Here is a 15285-nt window from a genome sequence, read left to right on the forward strand (position 1 = left end):
TTTTTTAAGAGTAAGAGAGAGGGCTCAGGGGCAGAGGGAGAGGGAGAGAGAGAATCTTAAGCAGGCTCCATGCCCGACATAGAGCCTGACTTGGGAGCTCAGTCTTACAACCCTGAGATCATGACCAGAAATCAAAAGTCTGATGCTTAACCAGCTGAGCCACCCAGGTGCCCCTAGAGGAAAGAACTTTCTAATGCGTCCAGGAAGATAGGGGCTGCCTACTGACCAGCAATGCTTCAGCAGGCAGTGGGCACTGGATGTGAGGTAGAGCCAGCCATCCTTAAAGGCCCCTTTCTGTGAATCTGAGATGACACCACTCTGGGCCCCCAGATCCTCAGATTCGAGAGCTCAGGATCCTTGATCTAGAACGCTGTGCTCCTAAAGGTTCTAGCGCAGGATCACCAAATGTTTTTGTTTCTTAAAGGCCAGATGGTAGCTGTTCTAGGCTTTGGGGAACATATGGTCTTTGTCACAACTATTTAATGCTTCATAAATAGATGGGTATGATTGTGTTCTAGTCAAGCTTTTTTTACAGAAACAGATGGGTGGGCTGCATCTGGCCCTCAGGATGTGGTTTGCCCACACCTTGTTCTGAAGTTGCATGGATCTCATGCATTCTCGAAGTCCCAGGGTTCCAAGGTTCCGGGCCCTCTGGGTCCAGAGAGAGCGCCAGGTCAGATGGCTACCAAAGTGTTGAATGTGGTTGGGTGGATCTTAACCAGGGAATCTGTGCGTGCATGGGGTACCTCATGGCACCCTCCCGGGTCAGGTGAGTGTGTCGGGCCTCCCCCCGCCGAGCGCTGGTCATGACCCTGATGGCTCTTCTCCCCACCCCGCCCTTCCCTCCAGGGCGATGGCCACAGGCCTGGACCACTGGAACAGCACCATCAATGACACCTGGGACGGGGATGAGCTAGGCTACAAGTGCCGTTTCAATGAGGACTTCAAGTACGTGCTGCTGCCCGTGTCCTACGGCGTGGTGTGTGTGCTGGGGCTGTGTCTGAACGCCGTGGCGCTCTACATCTTCCTGTGCCGCCTCAAGACCTGGAACGCGTCCACCACCTACATGTTCCACCTGGCCGTGTCCGACGCGCTGTACGCGGCCTCCCTGCCGCTGCTGGTCTACTACTACTCCCGCGGCGACCACTGGCCCTTCAGCATGGTGCTGTGCAAGCTGGTGCGCTTCCTCTTCTACACCAACCTTTACTGCAGCATCCTCTTCCTCACGTGCATCAGCGTGCACCGGTGCCTGGGCGTCCTGCGCCCGCTGCGCTCTCTGCGCTGGGGCCGGGCCCGCTACGCCCGCCGGGTGGCGGCCGCCGTGTGGGTGCTGGTGCTGGCTTGCCAGTCCCCCGTGCTCTACTTTGTCACCACCAGCGTGCGGGGCAGCCGCATCACCTGCCACGACACCTCCGCACCCGAGCTCTTCGGCCAGTTTGTGGCCTACAGCTCGGTCATGCTGGGCCTGCTCTTCGCGGCGCCCTTCGCCGTCATCCTGGTGTGCTACGCGCTGATGGCCCGGCGGCTGCTGAAGCCGGCCTACGGGGCCTCGGGAGGCCTGCCGCGGGCCAAGCGCAAGTCGGTGCGCACCATTGCCGTGGTGCTGGCCGTCTTCGCCCTCTGCTTCCTGCCCTTCCACGTCACCCGCACCCTCTACTACTCCTTCCGCTCGCTGGACCTCAGCTGCCACGCCCTCAACGCCGTCAACGTGGCTTACAAGATCACCCGGCCACTGGCCAGCGCCAACAGTTGCCTGGACCCGGTGCTCTACTTCCTGGCCGGCCAGAGGCTCGTGCGCTTTGCCCGAGACGCCAAGCCGCCCACAGACCCCACCCCTGCTGCCCCGGCTCGCCGCCGGCGGGGCCTGCACAGGTGGGACAGAACTGACGTCAAGAGGATAAAAGATGTGTCCACCAGCAGTGAGGATTCTAGGCGGACAGAGTCCACCCCGGCTGGTGGGGAGAGCTCTAAGGACGTCCGGCTGTAGGACCCGAACCCCTCAGGCCTGTGCAGGTTTATTAGGTGGGAGTGGGGCTGTAGGGACTAGGACTTCTTCAGAAGGGCTAGCCTCCCTGGATACGGCCCACTAGTGACTCATGCCCGATGGTCAAGGGAGCCCTGGCCTCGATGCTCTGTCATTTGGCAGATGTTCCCTGTGGCCCAGAGATTGCAACAGTCCCTATGACGCCGGTCACAATGTGTGTGTGTGAGCTGGGGAACAAGGTTTCAAGAAAGGCAAGGGTAAGGGGCCGGTGCTGCCCCCGCCTGACTCCCACAGGCTGTGCCTTCCAGGTATTTAGCCTGATCAAGTCAAATGGAGAAACAGGCCCAGAGAGGAAAGTGACTTACCAAGGTCACATAGTCTGGGCCTGAGCTGCCTAGGAGGGGCAGGGTTATGGGTTGACCAAAGGACCCTGGTAAGGAGCGAGGGCAGAGCCAGAGCTTCCTACAGAGGGCTCTGGGGCAGGTGTGGATGCCACAATGGACACACCTCTGAGAGAGGAAGGTAATGTCAGGGAACCACTGTCATAGACCCATCTGGAGGCTCCCCTGGGCTGGGAGCCAGTTTCAGGCTATAACTTCTACTGAAGTTGTTGTTGCCTGCTGCGTTGCGCCCTATTGTGTGGTTTGAGCATGAGGATGCAGACTATGGAGCTCTTGCTGTCCACACTGGGGTCCTTTCTCCAACCTGTGCTTTTCTGCCACCTGCCTTCCCACTAGTTGCCTCAGTGCTAGTCTCACGTCAAGGATCCCCTCTCCAGACCCCAGGTCATCCCTCACTTTAAAGCAAACTGACTTTTGTGCCTGGCTTTACTGGGTGCAGACAGGAGGCAGATGGGGTCCTGTCCTTAGGCTCCCCCAGTTTGGGACTTAATGGCTATGGCCAGTCATGTGCTGGTAAATGTTAAACCATCTAACTGGCTCTCCAGGGCATGAGGGGGACCCCTTATCTGTAGCATTGCCAATTGCCATGGTGCAAATACTCTTGCCTTAGCCGATTTCAGACTACTAATGTGATGTCAGCCTCCTTGCGAAATTCCTGAAAATTTAACAGTTGCTCTTGCAAGCAGGTCTGAGATGCTCCAGCACACCACTAGATAGTGCTGAGTGGCTGGGGCTGGGGACCAGGGGGTCAGGGAGGCTTCCTGGAGCAGGGGACACTCCTGAGCTGTAGCTTCTGAGCAAAGCAGTTCATCAGAGAAGAACATCCAGGTGCAGGGTGTGTCCTGGGCAAAGATATGGGGGCAGGAAAGCAGGGTATGCAGGATCTGGAAGCAGGCTGGGCAGCTGGCACCCAGGCTCAAGGCAGGAATGAGGCTGGGGTGGGTCGAGAGGGTACCAAGTCAGGGCTCCCTCCTTGCCTTTACCTGAGGTTTCCTTTGCACTGGGCCTTAGTATAGGAGAGATTCACTTCTCTTTCTGCCCCATCCTCTGTTACGGCATAATAGTTGGTGCTCAGGCCAGGTCAAGCTCAGGGTGAGGGAGATCTTTCTCACCTGTGACAGATTCTGGGTCCAGCCAGGACCACTGTGGAGATTTGTAGAGCTCGGCTGGACAGGGCCCAGCTCAGCCTTAGGGCAGGAGTTGGGCAAACCTGACGGGCTTCACTCTTAATCTCAAATGTAAAGACTCACTCCCTCTCCCTCTGGCAATACTCCTTGCCCTATGAGAGAATATTCTTTTCTCCCCCCAAATGCTGCCTGCCTCTTATAACTTCTTTACCCTTCCCACTCTACTTTGTCAGAATGGAGTACCCCCCTGCCAAGGGTTGCTCTATTTAGAGTCTAGCTTCACAGTTCCTTCTTACAACAGGGACCCATCACAAGCCATGACCCAGAAAAATTACCCTGCATTGTGCAATGTGGGTGACCTGTTCAAAGTAGTGTGAAAGGCTTACCTCCCACATTCTAGGTTCTATACTTCTGTTAATGTAACCACAGTCCCTATGAGCTTTTTTTGTGACTATCTTTTACAGACTGTCCTTGAGCCTTTCCTGCAGGCCCAAGCTTATCTCTTTCTTACCAGCTGCTGCTCAGGCTGGATCCCATCCTAGTTTATAGGAACCCAGGTAAGATTACACCCTAGAGTCTAAATGCTGGGCTCAGATACCCTTAGCCCTGGTTAGGCCCAGAGGCAGGAGGTTATACATCTTGATTTGGGGGGCTCTGGAGTGTGCATCTGTGGTTAGGGGTAGGGCTATGGCCATCACAGGCCCAAGTTCCCTTAGTTCCCATCCCTTTCATGTCCTGCATGCCTGCCGCCCCCCAGCAGCTGCCCTGGAGACCCTGAGAACCCAGGGCCCTATAGCACATAGAGCCAACACTATGGCCTGGCCCCAGGAAGCCTTCCTTGAACCAGCCACCTGCACTTTTCTAAGGACAAAGGATCTAGAGGAAAGGAGGGCCTTAACCATCATCTAATCCAGGGTTAGACACTGCGTGGGGGTAGGGAAGAGGGTCCCACCCCTAGAACCCAGTCAGACTGCCTGACCCCTTGAAGTGGCCACCTGGCCTTGCTGCTCAATGCCCAGGCCATCCACCTAGCAGGTGAGGTTCCTGATCCTCCTGCCTTGGGCTATTTTCAGCCCAAGTAAGAGCAGGATTTTCCACTCTCAAACCCAGACCATTGTCCAGTAGTGACGTGAGGGGACCTGCCTGCTCTCAAAATATCTCCTCTTACTCATTAGGCCTCCCTGGTCCCTCCCAGCCACCGCTCCTCCTCGCCCTGACATCACTTCCTGGGGCTGTTGACTCTTGAAGGCCACTTGAAAGGGCATAGCCACCTGACGGAGACCCCAGGGATTATCCAGGCCCAGCTGTAGACTCCAGAGGGCCTTGCCCAAGGTCACTCTGCAGGCCAGCATGGTGCCTGGATGTGTGCCAGGGGCTCAGGCTGGCCCTGCTGCTCTGCTCCCTTTAGTTCAGGTCAGTGCCTTTGTGGGATTCCTGCCTTCACCCCCCACTGCCCCAGCTCTTCCCATCCTGGTGGTTGGAGCTATTGGATAGAGCTGTGGCACTGAAGTCAGGGGCAGAGGAGAAGAGAGGGGGGCAGTGGGGTGAGGTGGGGAGGAAAGGCCTGCTGTCCAGCTTGCAGCAACTATTCTCGGTGAGCTCTGTGTATCCAGGACAGGGGCCCTGGCACATGGGGCAGGGCGGGAGGGTATCTCTGCTGTGGATGGCATGCGTCCCAGGTCCCAGGAGGGAGGTCAGGCTCCCAAAGCTACCCCTCTGCCACCACCATTGTTATGGCAGATTTGGGCTCTTCTGTTTAGAGTCAAGCTCATGAGGAAGGATACACATGCATTACCCCATGTCCCAGGCACCATGCCAGACCCTCTCATCTCTATTATTTATTCTTCCCACAACTGTGTGAAATAGACACATTATCCTCATTTAGCAGATGAGGGCACAGGCTCTGAGAAGTGAAGACTTGCTCCAAGTTATATGGGCAGTAAGAGGGTGAGTCAGGATTGAATCCAGGCCCATCAGATGCCCATATTAGTTCCCTTTCCAGTAACCCATGCCACTTGCTGGGCAGGAGGGTCTGTAAGCAACTGTAAGCAACCCTTTGGGTGACTCAAAATGAAAAGCGTGGTGTAGTGGGGATGGGGTTAAGAGCACAGATTTGATGCCCATACCCCCTCTGTTTGAGTGTTGTCTCCATTTCCTCCAGCAGTGGCTCCTTGGGCAGATTACTGAGTCTTGCAGGACCTCAGTTTTCTCATTTCCGAAAGGACACACTACCACCCATGTGGGGCATCGGGTCAGTACACACAAAACACTTAGAACAGTACCTGGCACATGGTAGGCATTTACATGGCAGGCTCTGTGCCAAGGTGATACAGAGGCAAACTGGCTGCACCCTGCCCTTATGGAGTCGACATAATGTAGTATATAACCACACTAGGATACATTATTTGAAGGAAAGGAATGTCCAGCCAGTGAGCAACAGTGGGCCTCCTGGGACGAAGGCTTCCCCAGGATATAGGAGGAGGTAGGGAGGTCTACCCTGGGATAAGGTGTGGGGCTACCCTCTGCCCTGCGTGGCACTGGGTGGCCTTCAGGCCCATGGACCTGTGTGTGCTTACAGAACCTTGTCCCTGTGCCAGGCTGTGAGAGGGCAGCAGGGAGGAGCAAGAGGGGGAGGATGAGGGGAAAGGAAGGATGCCCTTGATAACAAGCTTCTATAGCCAGCCCCTATGGACCAGCAGGCTCCCACTCACCCATGGCAAAAGGCTTAACCATTTCTCCCTGATGGTCTCCATCATAGGGTGCTGCAACTACTTCTTCATTCAACCAAGAGCCTGGAGACCCACGGTGGCAGGACTGGCTGGGAGCTGGGCCAGAGCAGCCAATGAATGGGCAACTTTTGCTGTGTGACCTGAGGCCAGCTGCCTGCCCTCTCTGGGCCACTCTCTGGAGCTTGGAGCCCTTGCCACCCACTTCCCACTTCTTGCCTCAGTTAGGGCCTCAGCTACCTAGATCTTCAGCAAAGGCACAATTAACAGTTGCTCCCCCAGGCACTCCCCAAACTCCCTGGGTTCTCAGTTCTGAGGACTAGAGTTGGCAGCAGTTCTCCCCTGGCATCAAGTGACAGAGAGGTAAAGCAACTCCATTGGCACCTCACGGTGGGTTGGAGTGCAGCTGATCCAACGTCTGATGCCCCTGCCTCTTGCAGGGCAGAGGGTGGAGTCTAGCCCGGAGTGCCCGAACTGCAGCAAATGTGTTTGCCTTTCCAAGCGGCATGCACTGGTGGGGGGTGGAGATGAACCCCAGAAGCCTAGCTCTCATCCTCTTCTGCCCTGTGCACCATGTGACTTGCTGAATGCCTTCGCCTCTCTGAGCCTCAGTTTCCCTATCTGCTGTGGGGCGTGGCTCTGCCCAGCCACTCTTCCTCTGGTATGGTTTCCTGAGCTTGCCTCTTTCTTGGCTCCAGCTCAGCCAGGTGTCCAGTCTTAGTCCTGTCCCAGCCAGGAACAATGGGCTGGGCTGGGCCAGTCACTCCTGGCCCCAGACTCAGTCCCCAGGGGCTCACCCTGGACTATTTTCAGCCCTGGGAGATGGAGTCAGAAAAGGATTTTCCACTCCCAGCACAATGGCTGCCCTAGACCATTGTCCAGCTGTGACAGGAGATCCGCCTACCCCAAAATATCTTCCCTGCCCCTACTGTGTGGGCCTCCCTCTCCTGTTCCTCACCCCCCCACCTGGACATGGCTTCTTGGGGCTGTTAACTCCTGAAGGCTGTTGTGGGTTCATGTAAGCCCCCTGGAAGACATGACCAGCTGGAATCAGTTTTCTCTCCTGGCAGGGACCCCCAGGAATCCTTTGACTATTTAGAGGGACGAGAGGCCCAGAGAGAGCTGCGCCTTGCCCAAGGTCACACAGCAGTCACTGTGGACACTAGATGTGAGGCCAGGGCTTCCTGTCTCCTCCGGCTGCCTCTGCTGCCCTCATCAGCTGTGCCTTCTGAGAGCTCGCCCTGGGGGGGCCCCTGTGGGCATGCCAGAGAGAGGCCCAAGGGACACGAAGTGGCAGGGGGATAGCTTGGAAACCTGGAGCACCCTATTCAGCCCTGTTTCTTTTTGTTTTTTGTTTTTTGTTTTTAACCAAATGTGGCTTTAGTGGTCACAAAACCACTCTGGGGAAAGAAGAAGGTTGGGGTGCACAAGGAGGCTGAGGCAAGAGGAGCAGTGTTGTGGCCCCTCTCAACCATCACCGGCTCTGTGACCACAAGTTCAGTTTCTTTGTCTGTAAAATGGAATGGCTAATACTTCTTTTTCCAGTTTACTGAACAGTAAGAATGCGGCAAGGCACAAACCTCACTGTTTTATCTTCCTCCTACCAGTACTGTCTGCTGCATGTCTAATTTCCCTTTCCCATCCATAAATTGTTTATTTGGCAAACTCCAAATCTTTGAGTCACTTGTGAGTAACAAAGTTCACTCCAGCTTACGGTTCCGATGCCAATGACATGAATGCCCACCCCTTCCTCTTTCCTGGGGCTGGGAGGACCCTCCTCACCCCTTCTTTGGGGCCCTCTCTCCTCTCAGTGTTGGGCAAGGCAGGGAGGAGGGAAGGGACTGGTGTATCTTCCCCAGGACTGGCCACAGCCCTTTTTTTGCTGTCCTTGCTTCTCTAGCCGGGACGGTGTGACCCTCATCACCCCCTGCACATGGAGCCCTCCCAATACCAGCCCACAGCTGTGTACAAGAGCCTCTTCATTCACCCAGCCTGTGTGTGCCCCATCTTTCTTGCTGAGACTCTAACTCCTCCACCCCTGTCTCCTGAGTGACTTGCCTAGAGCACCCCTCCCCTGGCTTGGTTGGGAATTCACAACAGCAGGGATGTTTTCGAGGTCATTGAACCCAGTGTGCAGCTTGTAGGATCAGCATGGGGGGTGGTAGAAGGTTGGGGTAATAAACTCTGAGAAGGTGTCTGACCCCAATGGTTTTCGAAAGTGGGGTATTTTACCCCTGCCTATCCTTAGATCGATGTCCTGGAGCCAAATTCCAAATCAGCAGCCACATGAAAAGTCCCACCTCGTTGTGGGATTAAACTGTTAGGCCAGCCTTTGTGACCAGAGCAATTGCAAAATGTGGGGGAGGAAATTCAAAGCCTACTGCATGGGTCACCATGTGGCCTGGGCTAATGTGTGCGTGCTTGTGCATGCGTGCGTGCGTGTATGTGTGTGTTTATGTCTGTGTTGAGTTGTCACATCTGTGTTCCAAGGAGACTGCTGAGGGGGAAGGGCAGTCCCCACAGACACCGAGCAGATACCTGGAGACAGAAGGGCTTTGGGTGGGTGGCCAGCCTGGAGGAAGCAAAGGGAAGAGAGGCTGCCAGGAGGTCCAGCTAATGGAAGGAGATGGGCTTAGGGATGGCAGGAAGAGATGGGGAGTGGGGCGAGGGCCCGGTGTGGGCGTGCTTCATGGCCCAATTCAATTAAGCTCCCTATTCTTAATTTCCTACTAAATCCGGGCCTGCCAGCTCTGTGGACTCCTTTCTACTCCCCTCATGCCTCATTCTCCTTCCTTTTCCCCAGCTCCTCTCCCTCCATACTCCTCATTTTCCTCCTCTTTTTGCCCCTCGGTCCCAGAATTCCTGGGAACAAAGGGAAGCAAACGGGGACGGTCAGAGCATCAGACCCAGGCCTTCAGCTGGAGCAGCGGCTCACTCCCTTCCCCACCTCCCTTCCCGGGCTGGGCGTCTACAGCACTAGGTCCCCGGTTAGCGGACGCTGCCCTGCTGCCCCCTGGTGGCCAGAGTGGCTGCAGCTGCAGGAACGGGGACTGAGGTCCACACCTCTGCCTGCGGGGCGATGAAAGAAAAATGAAAAAAAAATAAAAAATAAAAAATAAAAAAAAAGAAAAATGATCCTGCTGGCAGCCAGGGTGCTGGAGAGTGCCGGGGGCGGGGGGGTAGGACGGAGAATTGAAATGGAGAAAACACAGTTTGCAAAACATATTGTGACTTGCAAAACAGGTAATAGAGCTTCATCAAGCCATGATGCCCACCGCAGACGATCTGAGCTCACCCTTATAAACACCTGTGTACTTAGACTCACAGGTTCCAGAAGAATACAAACTGATCTAATAGTAACACTCCTCGAGGACTCCTGTGCTCTCAACATGGGATTGCTGACTGCTCCAACAACTCCCTGTTCTGCAAATTCTGACCAACCTCTGCCAAAGACTCTCCCTTGACTACCTCCTGCAACACCCCCCCCCACAATCCCATAAGTACCCTTCTCTAACTCCTTGCTTTAGAGACACCCCCAGGGGTCCTCCAGTGTGAGGTCTTTGCTGCAGCAGATGATAAGCCCAGGCTTGCTGGCTTCAGGTGTGTTCCTGGTGGAGCAGGCTGCCCTCACTGACAAGAGATTCCTGGGTGAGAAGGTGACATGTCAGCTCTCCACTCCAGCCTGCCCACCCCCATGGGCTCTCAGGGACTGCCCCATCTAGAGTCCCGCAACCCCGAACTGACCCATCATGGTGCACTCTGGCACCAGGACAAAGTGCCACACTGTATTTTTTTCCCTCAGGGGAAGCACACCATGTCCAGCATTTGGCTCTGTAAAGGCAGGATTGAGGGGCGGACAGAGCTGCGCCATGTTCAGAGTGTTGCCTCTACCAGCCTCCCCAGCTTGAGGTTTCAAAGACACAGACTGGGCCCTCTCTGGTTCTTTGGGGGGCAGGAGGGTTGTCCCCAAAGATGGTGTCATGATGTCCCCTAGCCTTGTGTGTCCCTGTGGCCTCCTGTCTACCTTCCAGGCCTGGATGGGGTTCCCCACCTTCACTGGCTGTCAGGAAGACACCCAAGCTCTGGGTTCGAGGACACAGCTGGGTGTTTGGGAGAGGGGCTAGAGGCCCTCCTAAGGGGCTTACAGATCTGAGGGTGGACCTAGGCCCCAAGGACCAGCTCCAGTCCGGGAGCTCTGCTGAAGGGAAGCCAGAATCTCCTCCCTCTCTAAGGGTGAGGACTCCAAAAAGATCTGTATATGCCCCGCAAGAGTCCTCTCTGCACCCTAACATCATTTGCCCCATCTCCCCCAGCTCAGGGAAGGAGAGATCACTTTCTCCTGGCATCGCTTCCCCCTGAGGGAGAGCCCTCCTCCCTGTCTTCCCAGCTTGGCCTGAGGGGCACACAGAATATTTGCCCTCAGCCTAGCTCAGCCATGGGAGGGAGGGTATGACCATGACCCTGAGTTCGTCTTTCTTGGGCCCTTGCCCCCAGTCCTGCCCCATTCCAGTGCCTCTACACACCCTCAGAGCCCCGGACCCCTGGGTGCCCCTAGAAGTCCTTGCCTCCTCACGGGGTAGCCTCTAAGACTGGACTCCTCCTCCTGGAAGGTGTGACCAAGCTCAGCTGGTCCTCCTAGCACCCCTTGTGACTACCTCTGGGCAGAAGTCAGGGTTCACCCACTGCCCATGAGATGTCTATAATTTGGATCCCACTAGCACATTAGTAGGTAAAATGCATCTGACTCTCATCATGTGGAAGGGGAGGCCCAAGTGCAGGGAGTGGGCAGTACAAAGGTGAGCCAGCCTTCCAAGTCCCACCCTCACATCTTCACTGCATCTGCAGCCCTCACCCACAAGCTTTTCCTCCACCTATATCCAAGTGCCTTCTTTTCACGATACTTAGAAACCACATAAACCTTAGGCTGTTTACATTTGAATCTTGGCTCTGCTACTCATAAATCAGATGATTTTGGGCACTTTGGTTTCCTCATATAAGATTCATATTTTATTTGAACTCTGTCTTTTCCTACTAGGGTGAGGTCTCCCAGGGAACAGGGGGCCTTGTACTTTTGTCACTGATTTATCCTCAGTGCCCAGAACAGTGCCTGGCACATGGTACACAATTGTTGAATGAATGAATGAATGAATGAATGAATAGCAGCTCAAAGTGAGGAATGAGATAAACTCTATAAACTGTTTTGCAGAATATATAGTACCAATGGGTACTCATTAGATGTTAACTCCTTTCCTTTGCAAAACAAGTCAAATTAATCATTTCATGTAAGGTTCACAATGGCTCTTTGAGGCAAAAACATTACCATTGATTCATTCCTCCATTTATTCAAGAAATATTTACCAAGAGACTACTATATCCCAGGTACTGTCATTGTAGATAGTTGGAAATCATCAATGAATAAAAAACAAAGACCTTTCCCTCGTGGAGTTTACATTCAAGGGGGGGATGAGAGAGACAAAAGCACCAGACTTAAATGTAAATTCCATGGCATGCTAGAAAGGGAACAGCAGAGCAGAAAGAGGGATTGGAAGAGTGGGAAAGTTGGGAGTAAGGGGTGGGGTGGATATGATTTTAAGAGAACAGTCAGGTGAAGCTCAGGAGGGACCCAAAAGAGAGAATTTGAGCAGACTTGAAGGAGTGGGAGTTAACAGAGGGGGTCTCTCAGGGAAGAGTTTCCCAGACAGAGGGGAGTGTAAATGGTCCCACTACCTGCGTAAGGAGGCAGTGGCTGGGGTGGAGGAAGGAGGAGTGGAGGCCAGAGATGAGGGGAATCTGGTAGGACATGGAATGAGGCAGAAAGTAATGAGAGAGTTACAATCTGGCTTATATTTTAGAAGGATCTAGCTAGGGGTGCCTGGGTGGCTCAGTCGGTTAAGCAGCTGACTCTTAATCTGACTCATGACTCAGGTCATGATCTCAGGCTCATGGGATGGAACCCCATGTTGGCTCCACACTCAGTATGGAGTCTGCTTGAGATTCTCTCTGCCCCTCCCCCCACTCATGCATGTTCTCTTTTTCTCTCTCTAAAATAAAAACAAATAAAAAAATAAAAAAGGATCTGACTGCTGTCTTGCAAATAAACAAGAGCAGGGCAAGAACAGGAGCAAGAGCAGTAAGGAGCTAATGCAGGAAGCCAGGAGAGAGATCGTGGGGATTGGGACCAGGTGGTAGTGGAGGTGGTGAGAAATGGACCAATGCCAGATGTATTTTGAAGGAAGAGCCAATAGGATTCCTGATAGTTTTTTTCCTACAAGGTTTGGCAGGCAGTGAAACTGCAGTCCAGAGGAGGCCTAGAGGGTTGGCACAGACATTTGGGTCCCTGAGTTGGGTGGGGAATGGAGCTAGGAAAAGCAGGAAGGTGCCCAGGTCTGGGGCAGTGTCTGGGGGAGGAGAAGGCAGGATGAGAGGAAGGATTCTGCTGCAGCAGGTCACAAACCAGCCCCGGGGCAGCTGGGCGTTGATTTGATCAATAGCTTTTTCCTCTTCCCCTGAATTCCCCTATGATGGCCTTTTAATTGGGTCCATTTGTTCCAAGATCTTGAGCTGAGCAGACACCAGAGTATTTGCTTATTATTAAATAGATTAGAAAATGGCCCTATGTTTGGGGCTGCCAGAAAGTCAGAGCAGCTGCGTGGCTTCTCTGAGTAGTAACCGCAGGCCCCAGGTTCACTGCAGAGCCCATGCCAGGCATCTTGTCTTCATCTGTGCTGCCCGTCCATCTGCACCGTCTATGGCCCTGCCTGGCTCGCCTGCTAAGTATCTCCTCTTCCTCCAAGATTCACTTCAAAATCCCCTCCTCAGGAAGCCTTGCTGATCACCATTCCTGCTCTTGGCCTCATCTCTCTGGGCAGAGCTCTCACAGGTAGGGTGAAGGACACCCCAGTGGAGGGCCTGCCTCCAACAAAAGCCACAGTCCAAATTGGGGGCTTTTAGGAGGACACCCAAAGAGCATTTAAATCACAGCCCCACTTAAGTAGAAAACACTTTTCCAGTTCCCCCAGTTCCTCCCCACGGAGGAGCTGGACTCAGAAAAAGGGTGGAGGGTGGTATAGGCAGGAAGGGGCAGAGAGAAGTGTCAAATTCATATCATGTGTGGAGAAAGGAGGACCCTCTTTTACTGCTGGTGCAAGCCACTCTGGAAAAGCGTATGGAGGTTCCTCAAAAAGTTAGAAATAGAACTACCCTATGATCCAGCAATCACACTTGCTGGGTATTTATCAAAGAATACAACAACACTAATTCAAAGGCATACATGCACCCCGATGTTTATAGCAGCATTATCAACAATAGCCAAATTATGGAAACAGCCCAAATGTCCATTGGCTGAGTGGATAAAGAAGATATGGTATGTATACACACACACACACACACACACACACACACGATGGAATATTACTCAGCCATAAAAAAAGAATGAAATCTTGCCATTTGCAATGACGTGGAGAGAGCTAGAGAGTATTATGCTAAATGAAATGTCAGAGAAAGACAAATACCATATGATTTCACTTACATGTGGAGTTTGAGGAACAAAACAAATGAGCAAAGGGGATAAAAAAGAGAGACATCAGTCAAGAAAGAGACTCTTAACTATAGAGAATAAACCGATGGTTATTAGAGGGCAGGTGGGTGGAGGGATAGGTGAAACAGGTGATGGGGATTAAGAAGTGCACTTGTGATGAGTACCATGTGTTGTATGGAAGTGTTGAATCACTATATTGTACACCTGAAACTAATAGTACACTGTAAACTAACTGGAATTTAAGTAAAAACGTAAGAAAAATAAGGTGCACTATTCTCTGTTTAGAAAAATTCATATCATGGAAATGTAAACTCATCTGGAGAAAAAGAAAACCATTTCCTGGCAGTAACAAATTCAGACTGTTAAGGAAAACAAAAAACAAAAAAAACAAAAAACCACTGGTTACTTCCATGTAATCATTATCCATTGATTTGCTCTGTGAAAGATGAGAATTTAGGTTTCTTTCCTCATTCTCCTACTGTAATTTCTGGGTAAAACAATATTAAGTGCTTACATTTTTATGACCTTGAAAGTATTGTTTGCAATAACATCTTATAGCATTCTATGAGTACATTTTCTTTCTTGCGTAACTTTTTGTTTTCCCTAGAATTAATAATTGTCTCACTGTACACCCTTAAGAGGGACATATGCTAAGCACAAAGAAAATTACAAGGAAATCTTAGTTTTTGTAATCATATCATGAGTGGCTATTGAGCCCTTGAAATATGACCCCTCTGAATTGAGTTGTGTTGCAGGTATAAAATACACACCGGGGGGACGCCTGGGTGGCTCAGCGGTTGGGTGTCTGCCTTTGGCTCAGGGAGTGATCCTGGGGTTCTGGGATTGAGTCCCACATCAGGCTCCCTGCATGGAGCCTGCTTCTCCCTCTGCCTATGTCTCTGCGCCTCTCTCTCTCTCTCTCTCTCTCTCTGTGTCTCTCATGAATAAATAAATAAAATCTTAAAAAAAAAAAAAACACTGGGTTTCAAAGGCTTGGGTGCAAAAAAAAAGGTGGTAAATATTAATTTTTTATATTGGTTGTATATTGATATAGTAATACTTTGGATATAATGAGTTAAATAAAATATATTACTAAAATTAATTTCATTGATTTCTGATTACTTTTCTAATGTGGTTCCTTGACTATTTTAAATTATACCTGTAGCTTGCATTGTATTCTATCAAACCAATCTAGGCAGTGATTGCCAATGGCTGCTAGTGGATATAGCAGTCTCCTACGACCTGGACAACACTGACCAATATAACATCACAAAAAAAGAAAAAGAGATATGATGTCTTGCTGATGTGATGTAAAAGGAAATACACACCACCACATATGAATTCTTGCCAAAAAAGTTGAACCCGAGTCTGATCAAATCTCGGATTTAACTACCACTTTTCAGGAAATGCAGGGTACATAGGAACATATTACATGACAACATGAAAAATTGGCTAGATTCAGAATCTGATAACTTTTACAGGATAAATGACCTAGTTTTTTTCCATAAAT

At 51.9% G+C, this 15285-nt stretch overlaps 1 protein-coding gene across 15 annotated transcripts in view; it reads left to right on the top strand.

The window, feature by feature from the left end:
* The window catches only part of P2RY2 (purinergic receptor P2Y2), a 47057-nt gene extending 37687 nt beyond the window's left edge, over positions 1-9370 (top strand). For 5 of the 15 annotated variants that reach the window (XM_077866916.1, XM_077866910.1, XM_077866917.1 and 2 more), the window contains one exon: positions 850-9370. In XM_077866916.1, the coding sequence (XP_077723042.1) occupies positions 854-1987 (1134 nt within the window). In that variant the 5' untranslated portion in view covers positions 850-853 and the 3' untranslated portion in view covers positions 1988-9370. The remainder of the gene's footprint in view (positions 1-849) is intronic. The other 10 variants (XR_013362198.1, XR_013362201.1, XR_013362196.1 and 7 more) reach the window with 10 other exon arrangements.
* Positions 9371-15285: the final 5915 nt, after the last annotated feature.

This window comes from Canis aureus, chromosome 23 (genome assembly GCF_053574225.1).
Source record: "Canis aureus isolate CA01 chromosome 23, VMU_Caureus_v.1.0, whole genome shotgun sequence".
NCBI lineage: Eukaryota > Metazoa > Chordata > Mammalia > Carnivora > Canidae > Canis > Canis aureus.